The following is a 22,009-nucleotide window of genomic DNA, read 5'->3' on the forward strand; positions in this document are numbered from 1 at the left end:
AGCAGGAATTCAGAGGCAGTTTGCATTACTATGTAGTGTGATACGAGAAACAGAACAAGAAAGAAAGGAGAGTATCTCCAGGCAAATAAATAGCAGTGTACGTTACATTGAAAAAGGTGATCTATGAGAAGAGTATTCTTTAAGTTTTAATGTCAAACTCTACAAAAGTAGGACAGGTCGAATGCATTAATTTTTGTAATTGTAAGGTGCTCAGATTTCCTTGGTAACTAGAGTTACAAAAGCACATAAGACACAAACACCCATCAGTGCAGTATGTACACGAGACCCATAAATGCCCTCCCAAGTCAGGTCCCTGGTTCCAGGCTGAGCTCCCAGACAGCATCCTAAGGCTCTGTCCTGTCTTCCCTTGCCCACAAGAAAGGCAGAACTGGGAAAGGCCCTGGGAAAGGGCTCCATGGTTTTGGTAGGTCTCCCTGGCCAGCGATGTTATTTGAAATACACATATGGGCTGTGTCATCATCCTGACTCATCTTCCCCCCTCTTCCAGACCAAAAGAACCTCTCGTGGCACCGCTGTGGATTTGCATTACTGGATTGGCAAGGATTCATCTCAGGATGAGCAAGGTGCCGCGGCCATGTACGTCACCCAGCTGGACAATGCACTCAGAGGGAACCCCGTGCAGCACCGGGAGGTGCAGGGACATGAGTCTGAGACCTTCCAAAGCTACTTCCGAAATGGCATTATGTGAGTATTGTAAAATACCCTGCAATGAGGTGGGTCATGGTCCCTGGGTTTCCCTCTGGTTCTCTACATCTCAGAGCGGTCGACATTTCAAATATCTGAAAAACATGGATCAGCACTGAAGTTGGTCAAAATTCAGAAGAAAAATTTCCTATTTTGAAAAAAATCAGTTGTAAGCATTGAGTCTGGAAAGATGTCATTCTGTTCTACTGATCACGTTCCCAGATGTTTGCTGTAGTTGCATCTTAACCTTCCTTTTGTTCACCCTAGGGCATTCCTTCCTCTCCTCCACACACTTTAGACTAATATTTCCATTCAGGGCACTTCAGACTAATATCTGCCTTGAAAAGAAGTGCTGATTTGGCTCACACTGGGAGGAATACTCCTGCAGTGGAAGGAAGGTTTGATTCTGAACTTCCACCATCTAAAAGATGCTGTTGAATTGAATCCTGTGATCTTTGCTCCCTTTGGGGTCTCTGGAAGCTGTCCTCCAGGAGGACCTTCATTGGCAATAAACAGACTGAGTTCCTTGCTTTTAAAAAGCTGAAGAAAACTCAGATGAAAACCCATCCTCAGTTAATACCCTCTATCCCAATCTTGTTTTTGATACCTTTGTATCTCTACAACCTCTCATGAGTTTCCTCAGGACTTTTGTGAGACAAAAAAGTGCTTTTATCTTCGTCTTAAAGATGAGTAAGGGGTAATAAAGGACAAAAATTCAGACCTTCAAAAACATGTAGGTTTAGAAGTCTATTTGGAAACCTATCTGCCTCTGAAATCAGTATGTGTTAGACTTCATGTTGGTCTAAACCACATCCCTAAGGTCAAGCAGGAAGTCTTGAGGCAGAGTGACAAATTAAAGTGGGCTCTTTCCCCACCTTGGCAGGCAGACTAATGATAACATCCTCCTGTGGATAGGTTCAACTGGGCCAAACAAGTCTGAAGTACTGTGAATCACTCACATACCTGAACGAGTTTCCCAATCTCTTCCAAGCTATGATAAAATACATATACTGCCCACATCACAGAAAACTATAAGACCCTCAGTAATTGCCTCTTTTTCCCATAAATGGTGATTACATTGTGTCAGTTATCAATGTAGTATGAACACTGGATCTGTTCTAAAATGGTGTAGGATATGTGGAAGTGGAAGCCTTGCCCAAAAACCAGTAAAAAGGCTTTGGGACTTCTCTGGGGGACTGTGTCCTCTCATGATGTGATTGTTTCTTCCTTGCAAAGTTGCGTGGAAAGAAGGGAATGGCATTATCCAGTGAGGCAATACGGTGCTAACAGAGGCTATTGCAGAGTTTGTGTTCAAGGGTGGAAGAACAAAATTCGTAGATTAAATATGAGAGAAAGGCAGTGTCTTGTTCTATTTATCTATTTCCTATCTAGGCTATTTTTAACAGAATAACTGTTTTGAACAAAACCAATTTTTTGCAAGAATTCTGTTTTCTGAAAAATATGTTTCATTTTTAATTGAACATTTATGGAATATTTCAATTCTGAGATGCCACTGCCATGGTTAATGGGATTTTAGGTTTGGTTGTGTTAAGTTTCCTTTGCCATCCCTGACTTACTTGTTCATCTACACACTTTCTTTCAAGAAGCAAAACAGCAACGCAACACTCATAACAGGTAGATGGACACTATGAGGAGTCATGGTTTGACCAGGGACCATGAAAAACAGAGTAAGGCAACACAGCATTTGGCATTCCATTTTTAGGACTCTGAGATTATATTGGCTCTAGAGTTTTTAGCTGTCAACAAAAGTTTGAGATATTCTCAGAGGACAGAGAAGAAAGTATTTTCTAACCATCTCTAACTCTTTACTCCCTGCTACACAACAGCTACAAGAAGGGAGGAGTGGCTTCAGGCTTTAAGCACGTGGAGACCAATATGTACAACATCAAGCGTCTTCTTCATGTCAAGGGGAAGAAGCACGTGTCAGCCACAGAGGTAAGAAGACGACCGCTTTCTCCTTATGGATCATTTCTCCTTGCCTCTCCTCCTACACCCATTTTTGACCAGGTTTGCCTGCTAGATCACTTCTCCAGGTCCCCTACTATAGGATCATTTACAAAACCTCGCTCAGGGGTTTGGTATTATCATGAGAGAAGCCATTGGGCTCGGTGAATAGCTGAGAGCCGGAAAAATGATCATGTCATTGCAGATCAGTTCTTACATCCCCAGGGGCAAGTTCGCAATGGCTGTAACTCGTCTCCTCCCCGGTTTGCCAAACACGTCCATTTCCTTGTGACAGGTAGCACTTTCCTGGGACAGTTTCAATAAGGGTGATGTTTTCTTGCTGGACCTTGGGAAAGTGCTGATTCAGTGGAACGGACCCAGCTGCAGCATTGCTGAGAAATCCAGGGTGAGTACAGGCAAAAGCCACTTGGTTTATCAGCGGTATTTTTTGATACATGGAAAAAAACCTGAGAAACAGTGCTCAGTGTTTGCACAGTGAAAATCTCAGATGAACAGCAACACTCAGATGAACAGAGAAAATCATGGTAAATAATCTACTTTTCCATCTGCTGATATCAGAGGCCCAGGGAAGTGCTTTGCTCCAGTTCAGACCTGGCCTCAGCTTGGGTTTCATGGGCAGCAGTGGGCACATTGCTAGCTTTGGCTCCAGAAAGGCATCCAGCTCCCTCTGGGGAGGTCCATCTCCATCCCTCTGTGCTCTGTAGTTTGCATGTTGTGGGATTAAAAAGTCAGCAGCACTGGTAGGTTTAGCTGCACTAACTACCCCAAGGGTAGATGAATTTTAATTTTTTTTTTAATTTTTTTTTTTACAGCATCACAGGGAATTCCAGCTTGGTCAGTATGAGACAAGCAGGAATATGTAACCCAGGTGTTGCGAGGTCAGATCCATAGCTCTTAAGGCACTTTGCAAAGGAGGTCATTATCCTTATTTTACCAATAGGGGAACTGAGATAGAGAGATGTAATAAAGCAAAATACATCAATGGGCCATCAGCAAAGCTGGTGGCCAAACTCATAGCCAGTCATTATGTACATTAAAAGGGTCTGCTCTTCACATGGTGTCACCTGATGAGCTTGGAGAGGGGGAAGCTTCACGGGAAAGTCAATTTTCCAGGACACAGTGGCTAGAGGAGGAGATCCAACAGAGAGTGGAGAAGAGACAAAAAAACCCTCAGGACATGGAGGAGGGGGACCAGGTAGAGGGATGGCTGCTGTGAGGAACGGGCCATGGTTCATCTCAGGCCTGGCAATCAAGCAGGTCATTTCCTAAGTCTAATGAAGAGGGGCTCCTTTCAAAGCTATTGCAGTAAGAGTCACGGAAAAAAAAATCATTGGAAAATGGACATTTCAGACTAATTAGTTGCATGGCATTTCACACTGCTTTTTTCACAGAAAACATCCATGTTTTTTGAATACTTGAAACATTTAAATGTAAAATGTCACCACGGGGCACCCAGGATCCTGCAGCTCTGCAGCATCCAGCCTTGTTGTGCTCAGCGTGTGTGCGTCTCTCTCCCAGACCATCTCAGAAGATCATTGGACCTGCTGATGTACTGTCACACACAGGCGATGCCTGTTGTGGCTACCGCACACCGTGCCCTGCGGGAGCAAGCACCAGTAGCGACTATAATAAGCAATATTGTCCTGAGAGCAAACATTATAGACATATCCCCTCTTTTAATAGATAAATTTGGAGGACACTAGAAGCTTCACAGAGCTGTGGTAGTCTGGCTTGGAGTATTGGTGCTTAGTCATTGCTCTAGGTCTGAGGCTTGCTGAATTCATTGTCTGGATCAGGACTTACACCCTGGTGATCCTTCTGCAGGGTCTCGCGCTGGCTCGCAGCATCAGGGACAGCGAAAGAGGCGGCCGCGCTCAAATCGGCATCATTGATAATGAGAAGGACTCCCCGGACCTCATGCAGATCATGAAGATGGTGCTGGGTGAGAGGCGCGGGGAGCTCCGAGACGCCATCCCAGATGCGAAAGCAGATGAGCTGCAAAAGGCAAACGTCCGGCTCTACCAGTAAGTCTGGAGATGGGCTCCAAACACCATCCTTTCTCACAGCAGGCACTGTGAGGCCTGACTCCACTCTCTGACTCTGTCTTTCAGTGTCTACGAGAAGGACAATGACCTGGTGGTACAGGAGATAGCCACCCGGCCCCTGACGCAGGATCTGCTCCAGCACGAGGTGAGAGAAAGCCATCAGCCCTTATAGCAAAAAAAAGGATGCTGTGGATTGCATTATTTTCAGCTGAGCACCTGTTTCAATGGGATACCCCATTTCCTGAAAATTATCAGCCCTTCCATCCTTCAGGTTTATCAGGTGTCCTCTGAAAACAGGACAGCTTGGCCCCGCTACAACCTCAGCATCCAGAGGTCGGTGGTGTGTTGAAGCTGCTCTAATGAGAGATGTCAAGTTGACCCTCTCAGCCAAGGATGATATTATCTTGGTGATCACAGTCAAGGAGAGCTGTAGGCCGGGAACAAATTCCAGATGGAAATAAGGCTTCTTAAGACCTGATGTACGGGGATAGCCCTCCATCTGCAGAATTCAGAGCAAACAAAATAATGAAGATCAGTTTCATGCTGTAGGAAGTGGCTGCTCTCAGTGACCCTTCTTGGAAGCACATTACAGACCCTCTGTCCAAAGGCTTTCAAAAAACAGGCTTTCCTAATATCCTTCTGGCTAAAATTTGGCAGAGAATTGGTCATCCTTAATTCTCTGCAGTGCAAACCAGCCTATTCCAAAACTGTGTTGCGCTATAAGGCTCCAGCTCCCTTATTGACCCTGGTGTCAGCCTTGTTCAATCTCAGTCTCCTTTTACAGGCATATGAAGCTTTTGCTTTTCTTGTCAAAGTTCGGTTTGAAAAATTAGAAGCCTTTGGTTACACAGTGGGTCGCCAATTTGGGGTACCAGCTCTCTGCCATGGAGACAGGCTGCCTGGCAGCCATCTCCTCCCCTTGGGGTTCAGGATCCTGCCATGATCACAACGATGCAACACTTTTAGCTTCAGATTAGGAACACAAAATAGTAATGCAGAAGATATCTAAGTTGGACTGCTCCTACTCCTTTAGTAGCAGATTTGGCATAAATGAACACTGAGGGTGGTATTTCGGAGTATGCTTCTCCTTGAGCCTTTTGGATCTGGTGTTCCTGTTGGTTTGGGAACATCTCTCCTGTGGCTGTAATGGCCAATTTTGAGCAATGCCTAGGAATAATACATATTTTACTTCATGAAAGGGCAGTTGTCTGGGTACCAATGAACCCCTGCAACTGTAGGGCTGATGGTAGCTGTAGTCCATTTATGAACTACAGTAAATCCATCCTCTGTTGCCTTTTCTAATGGTTGCACCAGGGTTAGAGCTCTGCCAGGCAAGGAAATGAGCTAGATCTACATCTAATCTAAATCTTCAACAAAGATACAACCTGGGTAGGCGACAAATGAGGACCTTTGCCTACGCAGAGCTTTTTACATCTGTTTTTTCTGTTTCATGTTAGGACTGCTACATTTTAGACCAAGGTGGTTTTAAGATTTACGTCTGGAGAGGAAAAGCCTCCAGCCTGGAAGAGAAAAAAGCAGCCTTCACTCGAGCTGTGGTGAGTTGTAATAAAGTGCAAATGATGTCGTGGGAGGTTAACCAAGTGCTAATCTGACCTCTAATTACAATAAGGGGAAGGTCTTGAGGAGCTGGCCTGTGTAATAACAGAGAGAGGAGTTAAATGTCTAAGGGAGGCATGGTGACGTAAACACAAAGTTATTAGTCACCAAATTGCACTAGAACTAAGTCCTGCCACTAAAATTGGAAGAAATTATTTCAAGAAAATAAACTATAAAAGGAAATACTTTGCTACACAGTAAATGGTGGACTTGATAGAAAGGCATCCCTTGCATTACCAACCAAGTGTAACGCCTTGGGCAAGCCAGCGGGCAACTCAATTACTTGGTCTCTCTGGAAAAGCCAGACCTTGTAGGTAGGTGCTACAGACCTCAACCCCAAGTCCATTATGGGCAACAAGTCTTCTTCACAATGCCAATGGATCTGGGACCAGGTTCTGTGTGTGAATTTGAAGGGGATACAGGGCTCTCCCGCTGGGTAGAAAGAGATCTGTTATTAACTTCTATTAATTCAGAATGGCCAACCTGAGGCAAGACCAGGGCTCATGTTAGGGTAGAGCACACCAGCATAGTGCCCTGGCACCTGTGCCACTCCTCCAGATGAGCTGCCATGCAGTTATTTTCTGGCAGAGCATGCCTCAGCACTTCCTGTCAGAAAAAAATTAGCCTCGAGGGAGCCTGTGCAAGTAAGGCATTTGGGGGTTTTTTTACAAGTTGGCATGTTGAAGTGAAGGCTACAAGGGAACTTAGCTTTTAATTAATCTGTTCACTCATGTGAAGACCATAAATGGCCTCATCTTACTAGGAGATACTGAACTTCAGTGGCCCCCACCTTCAATAATGTCTTACCTGGAGACACTCAGTTTCAATACCGATTGCAGCTATTGTCTTGGAGAAGAAAAGCTCAGACAGACTTTCCCTTGCAGTCCTCTATGTACCTTTCAAAAGCTTAACTCAGATGTTTTTTAGTAGGCAATCAGCTCTGCAAATTCTGGCCCTGAGCTACACGTGTAGAACAAAAGATATCTCTTTCTTTCAGTGTGGCAGGTGGGAGGGATGGGAAGACCATCTGCTTTGCTTTTCCCTGGAGGGAGTGTGTGGCTGCAGTATTTACAGCAGGAGATGAATGCTCAGAAACCCACAGTCAGGCTCCTTCCCTGAACCATCACTGTCAGCACTGTACCTCCAGGTTATCCTGGAGTCTGCCCAGATAAACACAAGAGCAGTTCCCAAAAACTGAGCGATGACTCTGGCATTGTCGCAGAACACACATCATGCTCTGGGCTCCTTAGTGGCCTCCATCCCTTCACAACCCTGGCATGCATGCTCTCTATCGTGCTACAAGGAGGACAGCCTCCCTGTTTCAGAGAGGGACAAAAAGTTTGGAGAAAAGCAAAGTACTGAACTAGGCCCTTGGGTAACAGGCACACCCCATCGCTGCTCCCTCCCCTCCACCCCAGCTCCATCACCAGGAGCCATCTACGGAGCTGTCTGAGACAGAGGAGGAGGCTTTTCATTAGACCCATAGAATGAGATTTTCTTCAAGATTAAGGTGTCATGTAGAGATTTTGTCAGGATGTGATCCAGGTGACCAGCCTCTAGGGGCAAGGTTCAGTCTCGTAAACACAAAAATAAACATGGATACTACATTGAGAGCTTGTAGACACCTCTGTTTGTAAGTCTGAATGGAAGTCTTGGGGTCAGTCCTGCCCTTGGTCATGCCACTGTGTTCAGTGGAGGACAATCACTCTTTGGGCTGTCTCAGGTCCACATCCCTCTTCTCCTGTCTGTGAAAAAACTCGGTGTGTCCCCACTAATGTCCTTTTTCAACCTCCTCTAGGGTTTTATCCAAGCCAAAGGCTATCCTTCATCCACCAACGTTGAAGTGATCAATGATGGAGCAGAGTCAGCCATGTTCAAACAGCTCTTCCAGAGGTGGACAGAAAAGGATGAAACGCAAGGACTGGGCAAAGTCTACACTACTGGAAAAATTGGTGAGCATGTTGGTCCTGGATTTGGCTTTCCTACCTTTGCTAAGCAATAGCCAAGGGAACTTCATTCATGTTAACTGTCTCCTGCCTTCAGTATCTTGAAAATCTAGTGCACGTTCTTCTCAGGCCTTGTATTTTTCACCTTCTTCAGTAGATGCAAAGGACTCAGGAACTGAACAATGTTCAGAACTGCTGAGGCTTCTTATATGAACCAAATTGCCACTTATTCCAAATGCAAACGTTGGCATAAGATCACTCCACTCTTGTCTGAAAAATTGTATCGAAAAATTCACACTTGCAGAACATCCTAATTTTCTTTATAAAGGGCTAATGCTGAACCTGTTAAGGAAGTGTTGAACACCATTCTGCTTTCATTTACACTGGCATCCACCCAAGACCCTCCTGACGTCAATGGAATTATTCTGTATTTCCACTGGTGTAAATGATGCTTCAATTTATCACACTGCTGAAGTGAATATGACAACGCATTAACCCCAGAGAGTAAACAACACCAAAGAGAGAGAACTTGTTGATGAATGATGGGATGGTGACAGAGATGCTGGATGTCTCCATCAATAATAGCTTAAGAGCTGCAAATCTCTTTCCATTGGAAGTTCTCTCTTTTCTTTCCACCTCTGTCTCTCCTCATGCTGTCCATAAATACTCCTTCTCTTTATCACGAGAGGGAGAAATGTACCCATTTTATTTCTGAAAGTGACATTTTAAAGGGAGGTAAGTATGTATAGATTTGGAAAACAGTTGCAAATTTTTGGTCAAGAGACAATTAATATTTTTACCAGCCAATCATCACTGGAACATGCTGTCTGGCCAGTTGCCAGCCTGTAACACATCAACACTGGAGCGTGTGAGCTCTTGCACATTCCAAAATCAGCATTGGCTTAACTGGTGGCAAGATGGGCTTCTTGCAACCACGGACCAGGTTTTTCTTGCGTGTATATCTATGGTGTGTGTGCGTGAGGGTGATGCAGAGGGCTGGTATGTTATTGTGCATTCACTGGGTTCTTGTTTTCATTCTGCTGTCGCATGCAGCCAAGGTGGAGCAGGTGAAGTTTGACACCACTCAGCTCCACGCCAGACCGGAGCTAGCTGCTGAGCAGAGGATGGTGGATGATGCTTCCGGGGAGATAGAAGTAAGAGAGCTCCTTTTGCTGACAGAGGATGCAATAATCAACGTGTTTCCAAACATCTCTGCCTTTTCACACACAGCAGCTGTACAGAGCAGTGAAGGTGGGCCCACCTACCCCCACCAAGAAGCATGGCTGCAGCCAGAGCAAAGTGCTTGCAAATTCTAAGTAATGCAGAAGTTACAGTAGCTCAGGTGCATTTGTCCTCCAACCCATGGCCAGTAGACCAAAGCAGTCACCAAAATGACTCCTCTCCTGCCATGTGTGTGGGTCATGATAGAGTCAACCCGCTTCTCACACTATCTCCGAGTTAGGTCAGTATCAACCAAACTTGTGCAGAGTAGAGACCCCTCTCCCATTCTTGTGGCATCCCATGGAATATGCAGCTGGTTGAGAGAGGTGCTGTCGGGCTGCCGGGGACCTGGAGTCTGGTCCTCCTTGAGGGCCACCGATGAAAGGCCATTAATGGCACATGTGGCAGTCACTGGAGAGACCTGACTTTGCCAGCAAGCACTTAATCAAGCTGGGGGAACACAGTCTGGCATCCAGGAGAGAGAGGAAGGGTTATCTTTCCAACCGAAGACCTGAAGTTCAGCAGTCTACTAGCAAAGGGACTGTGCTCTGTCTTCATGTTGACTCCACTGCTGCTCACCACGATGTTTCTTTTCACCAGGTGTGGAGGATTGAGGACTTGCAAATGCAGCCAGTGAATCCCAAGACATATGGGCAGTTCTACGGGGGTGACTGCTACCTGGTCCTGTACACCTACCTGCGATCAGGCCGGCCTCACTATATCATCTATATGTGGCAGGTAGGTCAAAACAAAGCAGAAGGGATTGTGCTGTGTCTGCTGGAAGCTTGGAAATGAAGAAAGCAATTACATGCAAAAAACCCAGGCATCCAGAAGAACTGAACATGCCCTTTGCTCATCAGTTGTCCATTGCAAACATCCCAGGCTGTGCTTTGTAGGCAGCACGGACACTCTGAGCCCAATCTGGCATCAGACTGAGAGCCAGCAATCTCAGACAGAAATTGTGAAGGATTATGGGTTTTCCAGTGCCGAGGTAAAACTTTTTTAATCTTTCAGATTGTCCCTTAAAGCCTCAGCTCCTGGAGTCACGTGGATACATGAATATCTCTACTTTCCTTTTTGAAGTATGTTTTCCTCCCCTGGCACGCAGAGAGAAGCTTTGAAAACAGGATGCTAAAGTCTCCAAAAAAGAGAATGCAAGTGAAAGTTAAACATCTGGAAGTCTTAACTCTGATCTGACAATATTATATGCAGGGATTGGGACTGGCAAGATGTTACGCTGTGCAGAGCTTTGTACCCTTCATCTCATCCCATTGCACGTGGCGTCTCTCTCTTCCCCCAGGGTCGCCATGCCTCTGTGGATGAAATCACTGCCTGTGCCCTCAATGCCATCGAACTGGACAAGAAGTATGGGGACGAGGCTGTGCAGGTGCGCGTGACAATGGGCAAGGAGCCCACACACTTCCTGGCGATCTTCAAGGGCAAGCTGATCATATACGAGGTAATGCAGCTTTGTGCGTGTGGGCAATGGAAGGTGCGAACACCAACGATGGCTTGGCAGTTGCAATGGAAATAGTCCAGAAAAATGGTCTGATATTCAGGAGAAAAGCCTGACAGGTCTGCATGGACTGGCAGATGGAAGTGGTGGAACATTTCTACTACTTCCCAAGTAGCCTGAACACCATATGTGTAAACATAGCCCTGGACTGGTCCAGACTCAGCTGTCCACCGCTGAGCTCCAGCGTTAATGAGTGATGCTCTTTCCAACTCTATCCCAAAATATTTAGCAGTTTTACAATGAGACAATCATGCTGTAAATTACAGATAGCACAATCCAGAGAGGGTCCTCCAACATATCCTACGAACAGTTACATGATTTGAATTGTCCCTGTCTGAATTATATCACTTCGTTTGCTGCTTTGGCTGCTGACACCTGTGGTGGAAACATTGCAGATGGCTGAGGAAGAGGAGGATTGCCCTCAGCTCTCGGTGTTTGTCCCACCATACAGCTTCTATGGCAGATGTTCAGTTAAGCCGAGCACAGCTGGAAATCTGAGTCCAGCTGCCTTGCCCAGTTTACATGGCAAATGCTTTGCAGACACTAAGATCTCTTCATGTTGAACCAGAGAATCTTGATGGGAGCTGGTCAAGACTTGGAGTAACCAGGGAGAAATGTGGAAGTTATGCCATGTAGGTTTTATTCTGACCTGGAACAAGAAGGTATCTGGATTTCCTCATCTGCTCTGTGCAGGACCATGGTCCACCATTGCAGCAGTGCGGAGTGCTGTGAGCCCAAAAGCCTTCTTCCTTAAATCAGTCACACCTTGGGTTTATGTGTACTCCTCACCTCCCAACACCACCCTTCCCTCTGTTTCCTTGCAGGGCGGCACAAGCCGGGCTCAGAAAAGCACACCCGAGCCGGTGATCCGGCTCTTCCAGGTGAGGGGCACGGACGAGATGAACACAAAGGCCACCGAGGTGCCAGCCCGGGCCTCTTCACTCAACTCCAATGATGTCTAAAAAAGTCTGCTACCTGTGGTGTGGAAAGGTGAGACCACAGAGAGTCCAGGAGAGGCAGCTGAAAGATGACAAAATTGATGATGGAGAGCTTGAGTCTCCTACCTCCACTGAGCTGTGGAGGTGTATCCCTGGGCAGGTAGACCATTAAATTCAATGGAGGAAGGTGAACCCTGGAGAAGGTGCCGTCTGTGGAGGATCAGGAGTAACACAGCCCTCTCTCTACAGAAGCAACCCATCGTGGGGTTCACCTCACCTCACCTTATTTTAGATGAGCTTTCAGCTGCATAAAGCACCCCAGGTTCTCCAGCTGTAAGAAATTATCCAGGATTAGAGGCTATTCCTTTATCCTGAGTTAGTCATGTGTTTCAGGATGAGATGGTAGATCAAACCAAAGCAGAAGGCTTGCCCGGAGAAGTTGCAGATGACCTATCATTCAAGCGTTCGAGGCCAGGTTGAATGGGGCTTTGAGCAACCTGGTCTAGTGGAAGATGTCCCTGCCCATGGCAGGGGGGTTGGAACTAGATGATCTTTAAAGATCCCTTCCAACCCAAACCATTAAGTTTTGTCTAGATGCCATTGGCTGTACTGAACGTCACTTCAAGGACTAGAAATGGATTCTGAGTGAACAACTCATATGAGACCCTCAAACGCATTCAAGCAGATCTAAAACTCTCCAGAGGGGGGTAGGATCAAGCCAGCTTTTCCCCACAGATTAAGTTTTTCCAGTCTCTCCCTAACTCCACCTCAATTTTATGTGCTGAACACAGGGATGCAGTGGAGATGAGAGGGAGATGGCAAAAATGGTGGCTGACGTAGTTTCCAAAAGGGACAAGCACACCATTTTGGAAGGACAAGAGCCAGCAGAGTTCTGGGAAGCTCTGGGAGGAAAAGCACCTTACGCCAGTGAAAAGAGGTAAGAGTGACCTGCTTGTTCCTCTGGGCTTGGCCAGGCAACCTTAAGCAAGGGATCAAAACTTTGCAGGAAGGTGAGTAAGCACTTTGATACTGTGTCCTCACTAAAGGGAGCACGGGGTCATAATCACCAAAAGCTTGGTCGGAAACGACACCGAGATGTCTCTTTCCTAGGCGTTGGGTCAGGCCTCCTGTGAAGGCTGCAGATCCAAACCCTGCAGACAAGGGTGCGCTACATCCTTCTTTCCCCACAGTGAATCCATCCCATATCCTGTCATAAGGGCTACGTGAACCAGATGCACCATTTCCAGCCATTATTAGCTTTATGGGCATCCCCAGAAGGTTCATGAAACTAAATCTGCTTTTGAACAACCTGGATTCTCCAGCCCTCTGGGCAAGTGATGAGTTCCTTTACAGCCAAGTGAGCAGATGTGGCTTTCACCTGATACCAGGTTCATCTCCACGATGAGAGAAAAGTTCTGCTTTTGCCTTCTTTCGGTGGAGAAAAAGTTACCTTTAAAAATTGTTAAAATGGTCTGAAAATCCCAAGACCTGGCATTGCGTGACTTTAAGGGCCTCAGATGAGCGTTGCCATGTTCCCACCTCTTTCATCAAGGTCATGATAAGTAGCGGCAGGGCCCTACACTAAACCATGAGGGAAAGGTTACCATCTCTCTTGCTTTTTCTTTCCCTGCCATGCGTGAGGAAGGTTTCAAGAGCAGGTCACACACTACCAGCCTCGCCTCTTTGAGTGCTCCAACCATACGGGTCGATTCATCATGACAGAGGTGGTGGGCTTCTGCCAGGAAGACTTGGATGAAGATGACGTCATGCTGCTGGACACATGGGAAGAGGTCAGCACAGACTCCCCTTCCCCTTCTCCCCAGATGTGTTTTCAAACAGGTTATGGCTTAATTGGTTTGAATCCGTCATTCAGTGTGAAACCAAGGGCAATATGCCTTCTGACCCATCTCCAAACCCTTCAGGATGCTTGGTCAGACAAGCAGGCGTATGTCCAGGCCTTCTCACCCAGGTACAAAACACGAGTGAGGTAGTATTGCTAGCCCTCTTTCAGAAAGGAGGAAACAGAGACACCTGCTCCATGCCTTGCGCCAAGATGAGAAGACCTGGACCCACTCCAGTCTTTGCCAGCTCATGCAAGAGGGTGGCACCCAGAAACCCACCCCCTCATTTCCCAGCACTAATGGTGACAACTTGCTTTAGACTATCAGAAACTGTCACCAGAGGGTTTGCTTTCTGAGGTGGTTGGGGTTTTGGCCCATGCAAAGACTGGGTTTAGCTACCTTGAAATGTACAGGAGTTGTTTGCTGCAACATTTATGCTTTATGCCCATCTCAAAAACAAAATCCTTCCTGGCTGGGAGTAAATCTGAGATCAAAATCCCAGGGAACTATTGGGAAACAACATTTCCAGTCTTATCTCTGCTCCAGTTGGCAGAGGAGAACAAACAGCTGTGTCTGCACAGGTCCTACCTACTCACTGATCTTCATCACCTTCTCTCCTTGCAGATTTTCCTTTGGGTTGGCAAAGCCTCCAACACATACGAGAGGAATGAGGCAATTGCCTCAGCTAAGGAATATCTCAAGACCCATCCAGCGGGGAGAGACTTGGCAACTCCGATAATCCTGGTGAAGCAGGGCAATGAACCTCTGAACTTCACGGGGTGGTTCAACGCTTGGGACCCCTACAAATGGAGCGTAAGTTGCTGGCAAAGCCCTGCGGTGTGCACACATGCTCAGTGATGTTTAAAGGGTGGTGCTGTCAGAAAGCCATATCTTGTATGGTGTGTGGAATGAAACCTTGCTATGGCATGTCCTGAGCTTCATGGCTTCCTGGTGCTACCTAAGCAACTTCTCCTCCTTCGGCAGCAGAAAGTACCTGCTCGGTGAAACAGAGGCTTTGGCAAATACAAGTAAATGTGCTTGAATTCACAATATTCACATGTTTATTTTAAAAAAAATTGTGATTTCAGCCAAAAATGGACTGGGCTGCTAGTAGTAAAAATATCAGAGTGAAAACAGAGCACCCCACATCATAAAGAAAAATGAAAAAAAAAACCAAAGTTCATTTTTCAAAATGCAGCCATAGACAAAAATTAGTGACCCAGCTTCAAGGGCAAGCACTGGTGAAATGAAAGATGCAAGCAGACAGGTCTTGTCTCCAGGTTTGCAGATTAGCCATCAGAGCTCAGGAGCTCCTGAGCAAGGTCACCCTTGGTCCCAACATACAAGCTGCCTTCTCAACAAAAAAAACAATCTGATTTACAAATACCAGCTCTTCGATGCACAGAAATGGAAACCTGCCCGAGGAGATGCCTGGGAAAGAGAGAAGTTCATTCTTTCAAACACACAGGTTTCAGATCACCTCAGGAGTATAATGCAGAGCAGATCTTTGCTCATATTGCCAGTGCACGGGGCCCCACCACGTGCTGTAAGAACCCAATCTCCAACCCAGGTTGTGTACAGCATGGTCGGATAGAGGAAGGAGTGATGCTCTTGGACCAGCCAGTCCAGCCAGCCTGCAGGCTCTGTGCTGCAGCACAGAGTGTATTGGGAATAAAGGACAACCTTGGAGGGGTTAATAGAGCCAGAGAATCCGTTCATAGCAAAAAGCAAGGTGGAAGCAATGCTGCCAGGCTGGGCACCTAAATTCCTGCCACCCGATGGCATTGGTGTGCATGGCTTAAGGAAAAAAAAAAAAAGAAAAAGAAAAAAAAAAAGAAAAAGAGAGTAAAAAAAAAAGAAATATGATGGGCAGCTGGGAAAAGCTCAGCTCCTACGTGGTGTTTTACCAGACTCTTCCCCAGTGAGATGGTCCCTTCTCACTCTTGTTTCATTCTATGAACATCAGTGCCCAGCCAGTTCACAAGCAATCCCATCTTCTGGTTGCCCAAAGGGCTGTGAGTGAAGTCCACACTGGAGCCTGCAGGTAGGACAGTGGGGCAATGGGGTGAGGGTCCCCAGGGGAATTCACACGGCAGGAGATCTCATACAAAGATTTTTTTTTCCCTGTTGCTGGCTTTGCATCATCTTTCTTTGCAACCGGTGCAGTGGTATAAAGCCTGTCTTGACAGCTGGATTTGGACAGATAAGACAGCAACTCCCAGAGCACTGACCCTTAAAACAATGTTGATGCTCAGAACAAAGGTCAAAACTTGGTTTGTTGATTTTTTTTTTCCTGAGGAACTGCTGAAAAACAAGGATACAGCTCATAAAATATATGCCTCTCAAAATATCCCCTGTAGGCAGCTTCAGCAACTACAGACAAGCAATCCAAACTGTTGACATCCCAGAAACATCTGGTGTGTGTGTTCATTGCTCAGTTTTGGGTCTAAATCTGTTTGCTCTGCAGCCCATGTGTTTATGTTGTTTGTTCCTGTAGGGGAACTTTGTTGGATGATTCTGTTAAGAACTGACATCTCCTGGCTGCTTAGGAAAACACAGTCATCAGCTCTGCCAATATATCTAGCATATTCCTTTTTTAGGAAATAAGAGGTAGCTGGTAATACATGGCACCAAATTACAAGAAATCAGGGATTGAGGATTTGAAAAATCTGTTGCTTTAGCTAAACACATCAGGGAAAGGGAAAAAAAAAGAATATTATTTTATCCCAAATTTTCAGGCACTGCAAGGTTCATTTAAAATTTAAAATATTTAAATCCAGCAGTAAATATGATTTCTCTATTTGCCTTCTGCTCTCTAAAGTCTTTAAATTTCCTGTTTTCACCTGTTATTGTACAACTGCAAAGGCTAAAGTCTATTTGTTTCTTCATTTTCAAGTGAGAGCTCAGATTCTGGCACAATTTCCTGATTCCAGGAGCTGGGGATTGCAGGAGGCACCAGCTGCCACCTCCATGGGCTCCACTGGGCTTTAAAATTCATGTGATCTCCTGACCCTGCTAGAGGACAAGCGCATGTGCTAATTAAAGGCAGCCTGTGTTTCTCACAACTCTCTTTACCTTTAGGATGGCAAGTCCTACGAGGAGATGAAGAACAGCTTAGGAGACGTGTCGGCTATATCTGAGATCAAAGTGGTGAGTGGCTTCTTGACCATATTGGTGGGATACACCTGGGTTAGACACCACCGCATACCCCAACTTGTTTGGACGAAGGAGAGGACATAATGATCAGAGCAGGCATGGGGACCTCCGGTGTCAGGATGAGAGTTGTGCTCCTTCGGGGAAAGCAGAGTGAGATGTGATTAATAACCCAAAATACACCCAGATCTCCTGGGCCTTTTCCAGTCCTCTGCAGAGGCATCTGTGAGCAGGACATCGACCAGCTGCTTCACATTTGCTTTCATGCAAATGTGAAGAGAGAAAATACACATGAAATGAGAAGCTGTGGATGCCCCATCCCTGGAGGGGTTCAAGGCCAGGCTGGATGAGGCTTTGAGCAACCTGGGCTAGTGGGAGGTGTCCCTGCCCATGGCAGGGGGATGGAAGGAGATTATCTTTAAGGTCCCTTTCAACCCAAACCATTCTGTGATTCTATGATTCTAAATCAAAGTGCATGCGGCTAAATGAGCATGCAGTTGAGTGTTGTATGAGGAGTTCGCAGTTCTGTGGCCCCTGAGACCCCAGACAAGAGGGCCCTGGTCAAGAAGGGCATAGCTCAATGGGAGATCCTACAAAGCACAGAGGGAACGAGGTCCCAACAGTCCCAAACGTGATTGTCATGTGGGAGTGGTTCTGCCCTGGACATGGGCAGGGGAAGGCTGGAAGGAAGTGGCAAGGGCTTTGAACCAGGAGAGATGGTATATCAGGGAGGGGTATGAAGGTAATTTAGAAGTTTTAGATATGGTAGATATTTAATCTCACCATCTGTCCTTCCACACACACCTTCCCCTGCTGTTATCTTGAGGAAAATGAGACTACTGTTAAGTAGCTTTAATTATTTCTAAAGGCTCTCATCAGTGCTCTGTTTTTAGCAGTCCTAACATAAAGGTGTAACGCTAATGGAGGTACTGGACTGATGTTTTAGTTTGGATTTTCTCCTTGCAGCTTTGGTTCTCCACAGCAAAGACCAACAGTCTGTGCCAGGAACAGTCCCCCCAACACCAGCAGAGAGAAAGATCCTGGGATAACCCCCCAGTTGCTCTGCCAGAGCTTCTTGGCTTGACATGTTTTCCTCCATTTGGCAGGACCTTAACAACATCAGCCTGAACAAGAGAACCCTCAGCACAACCAACTTGACTGGTTCAAGTACAGCAAGTGCTTCCCCAGAGTATAAATCACACTTCAGCCACAGCGACAGCAACAGCTACAGCAACGGCAGCAACTGCAACAGCAGCCCTTCCCTGGTGCCTAACGGCGAAGGAATTTACTCCCGAGAGGTGCTGATGAACAAGACGGTGGATGAACTTCCAGAAGGCGTGGATCCCACTAAAAAAGAGGTGACAGCATTGCTGGTTTGATGCCTTTGTAGCTTAACCTGGAACTTAGTCACTGGCTAAGTGCAGTAGTACTTTAGACTGTTGAGTCCTGCTTCAGGCTTAAGGAGATGCTTTCTGAGCAGATAGGTCTCATCCAAAAGCAGGAGCTTCATGTGAGTGGAAATTGTGGTAGTTTTACCCTACTTGATGTATTTCTTTGAGGGTGGAAGGGGGAAGAAAAATGAGTTTTAAATAGTTACTTTTCAAACTATGTTCTTCTGCTAGAGTTAATTCTGCCACCCAACCTCTGTCCTTGGGGGAACAGAGACCCAAAAGTACAGCTCCTGAGAGACAAGGTGACACAGCTAAGAATGAAGCCAGGAGATGCATTTTGCTTGGGCTGTGGGTGGTTTTTTGTTTTCATTTGAAACTCCTTCTAGAAGGGATTTCTTTTTTTTTTTTTTTTTTAAACCTTTTTTTAGAGGGTTTTTTTTTTTTTTTTTTTTTTTTTTTTTTTTTTTGTCAGCTTCCATTTCAGCACATCCCATCCAGGGCAGGGAGCAATGCCACATCTCAGATTTCTGATCAGCCCAAGGATTTTGGCAATGTCTGTAGCTGAGTCCAAGCGGATGGGAGGGACACAGGGGGGCTGTTCCCTCTACTCCCTACAACCTGTGTTTGACCAGTGTCTTGTCCCAACACACCTCCTGGCAAAGGCCAAGTCCCATGGCCAGAGAGCTGACCCACAGCCAGGCCAGCAGTTCCACTCCACAGCAATGTCCATGTGCTAACGGGTGTATTTCAGCTAGGGTCTACATCAGTGCTTTCTTCTACCCTAAATGCCAGTGAAAACTCAACCTCGATATCCCACAAGATCTTTCTCAGTATCACTGATGAGCCCACTACCTACAAAATTTTCTATCTTTCCAGCAATGGGAGTGAACATTTCCAGTGGAATATTTGGGTGATGAGCCCACTACCTACAAAATTTTCTATCTTTCCAGCAATGGGAGTGAACATTTCCAGTGGAATATTTGGGGAGGGGAGGAGGGGGGCTGAGCGAGGGGAAGATGCTTTCACTGTGAATCACTACTAAGAAACCACCCCAAACTTTAGCCAGCAGTACTCCTCTGATGCACCATTAATTGTCCTGGCTTCAGTATGATTAGCAGCTTGCTAACCCCTCAAAACCAGAGCATCCCTTTGGGCGGGTGCATTTTTATTCCCTTGGTGCTTTGGGAAGTGGGTTGAGGAACAGCTGCTGGGATATTTGTCATCCCACTACGAGGACAGGCATCAGGACAGAAGCTGTTGGCCTGGAGTCAGGGGTCGGCACTGGCACGGTGAGGATGGGACACAGACAACAGAAGTGTCCCAGCCTCTGCAGAAGCTGAAGCTGACCTCTCCTTGCTCTCTCCTTCCACTGCAGTACTATCTCTCTGATGCTGATTTCCACGACATCTTTGGGAAGTCCAAGGATGAGTTCTACCAGATGCCCAAATGGAAGCAGCAGAATGAGAAGAAGCAGTGTGGACTCTTCTGAGACCGCAGGGGCCATCTGGCATCCAGTGACTCTGGGACCAACCCTCGCTCTCTTAGGAGCTGCAGGGAAGAAGTACAGACATTTGCTCGATGAACCCAACCCAACATCTCAATCAGGCCAAGCCCCAGTGCCATGATTCCAGCAGCCACTGTTAGGAGGATGGCTCCTTTCTCCCTGCCAAACCCTGAACCTAAGGAGGGAAAACCTTTCGCAGGAACAACTTTGCGGGATGTTTTTGCCTCTTTTTGACACTTTATTGCTGATAGCCATGAAGACAAGTGTGTGTGTGTCACACAACCATATTGTAGCCTCTTCTTTCCTCTCCCTTTTGCAAATTGCCACGTGCACAAGGTTGTGATCTTTCCTCATTTGTAGAAGTTTATAATTAGGCAAAACAAGGGCTACTTGCAGCTGCTATGTAAATTCTAGGGGGGGGGGGGGGGGGGGGGTGGGGGCGTCGCTGTGTTTTTTTTTTTTTTTTTTTTTTTTAGGACAGAGAGGGAGCCTTGAGGTCAGGAAAAAGGTATTGGAGTAGCCAGAGGTGTGACAGGGTAGCCCATGGGGTGACACCAGCCAGTTCTGCCTCTTCTCACCTTGCAGAAAAACTACTTGCCAAAGCTCAGCAAGAATCAGTTGTGGACTAACATGCATAGTCTTGTGTAGGTAAAATAAATGAGAACCTGGCTTGGAAAAAAACCATTTATTAAGACCATATTTATTAGCTGATCTATTTCAAGGGGATGATGAGGCTAGGGGCTAGACACAGCTGTTGATTTTGACTGCCAGACAAGACTCAGACTATTTTTTTCTCATTCAGACAACATCTCCAATCTCACCCGGCCTCTCTGAGCACACCAGGGTGCAGGTGATGGCAAGAGTCCACCAGCCTGCAGACCAGAGGCTTGAGGAAGGCAGGAGGGTTTTAGGTGTGACCTGAGGCAGAGTGTGTCCCCCCTGAAGGTTTTGTCAGGGCTCCAGCTCTGTGATGTCCATGGGGCTTAGAGTGTCTGTTCTGCACTGCGAGCTCTGTCTGTTCAGGGAGGACAGGGGGAAATGTGTGCCATCAGTGAGTAAGGGATACAGCTGTAAATGAAAGGAAGAAACACATATGTTTATAAACCCAGAAGATGTGGTTTTGCAGCTTTACTCCATTTCCAACCTGATCGACGATTCCAAATAAACAGCCAGCAGCAGCACTGTGACTGTCCTTGATCAGCATAACATTAGAGAAAAGCCCTGCAGGGCCATGTATCTTTCAAACACCTGGTCCTTAATAGGATTTGGGATTTTTTTAGAGAAAAGAACAAACTGAGGTGGTGAGACCCCCTCTGTTCCAAACACCACACACCCAGGACCATTTGTGTCCCCATGCCCATGTACCCTGCTCCTGAAGCCTCCCATTGCCCTTGAACAGGGGCACTTGGCCATTCAGCAGTTGGCCCGACTGGCCACCCCTGCAGCAGGGATGTGGGGATGCAGCTGAGGAGCTGCAGGTGGCTGTTGGTTGACGAGTAGAGCTCTCATGAAATACCTGGGACCATGCTGTAGTGGTGAAGTGTCACGGTGTGGCTGGGCTGGGACCTCCAGGCAATGGGGCTCTTCTGGACAGATCTTTGTGTTTAAGAATTGGTAGTTACTTCAAATAAGCCACAACCCCATCATTACCTTCATGCTTCTGCCACCACTTCATCCCAACTCTGCTTGAGGGCCAAAACCCATTGAAACACACCCCCCCCCCACCTTGCAGAATAAGGTAAGAGTCAAGCAGAAACACAAATCAGCCGAATTACCTGCGTGATTGCTCCTGTTGTGTTCATACTAGATACAATCAGTGCATATTATCCCTGTTTCAGGCTCTATTGCTGCTGCTGGAAGCAACAATATTTGCATCGCCCCGCTGCGGCATGCTCCTGCCAGCTCCCAAATTAACAAATTGCATGTGCTCCTCTATAAAATGCAGCAATGCCATGGCAGGGGGGTTGGAACTAGATGATCTCTAAGGTCCTTTCCAACCCGAACCGTTCTATGATTCTATGTCTCTGTAACGTCGCCTGTCAGCCCTGACTGTTGGACTAGCAAACATGCAATCAAATGGAGACCAGCGGAAATAAAGTCTGATTAGGGAGATTAGACCAGTTTGCTACAAATTGTTTTAATTCCT

At 46.5% G+C, this 22,009-nt stretch overlaps 1 protein-coding gene across 1 annotated transcript in view; it reads left to right on the top strand.

Annotated features, from left to right (window-relative positions):
• LOC104468090 (villin-1-like) overlaps nucleotides 1-20,012 on the top strand; it is a 35,254-nt gene extending 15,242 nt beyond the window's left edge. The window contains 18 exon segments of the mRNA XM_010082104.1: nucleotides 509-705; nucleotides 2,553-2,661; nucleotides 2,966-3,076; nucleotides 4,516-4,715; nucleotides 4,803-4,881; nucleotides 6,194-6,292; nucleotides 8,152-8,305; nucleotides 9,353-9,453; nucleotides 10,121-10,258; nucleotides 10,821-10,979; nucleotides 11,861-11,994; nucleotides 11,996-12,026; nucleotides 12,766-12,911; nucleotides 13,620-13,764; nucleotides 14,440-14,628; nucleotides 16,897-16,965; nucleotides 18,075-18,326; nucleotides 19,735-20,012. Coding sequence (XP_010080406.1) covers nucleotides 509-705; nucleotides 2,553-2,661; nucleotides 2,966-3,076; nucleotides 4,516-4,715; nucleotides 4,803-4,881; nucleotides 6,194-6,292; nucleotides 8,152-8,305; nucleotides 9,353-9,453; nucleotides 10,121-10,258; nucleotides 10,821-10,979; nucleotides 11,861-11,994; nucleotides 11,996-12,026; nucleotides 12,766-12,911; nucleotides 13,620-13,764; nucleotides 14,440-14,628; nucleotides 16,897-16,965; nucleotides 18,075-18,326; nucleotides 19,735-19,848 — 2,427 coding nt within the window. The 3' untranslated portion in view covers nucleotides 19,849-20,012.
• The last annotated feature ends 1,997 nt before the right edge of the window (nucleotides 20,013-22,009 follow it).

This window comes from Pterocles gutturalis, unplaced genomic scaffold (genome assembly GCF_000699245.1).
Source record: "Pterocles gutturalis isolate BGI_N339 unplaced genomic scaffold, ASM69924v1 scaffold9129, whole genome shotgun sequence".
NCBI lineage: Eukaryota > Metazoa > Chordata > Aves > Pterocliformes > Pteroclidae > Pterocles > Pterocles gutturalis.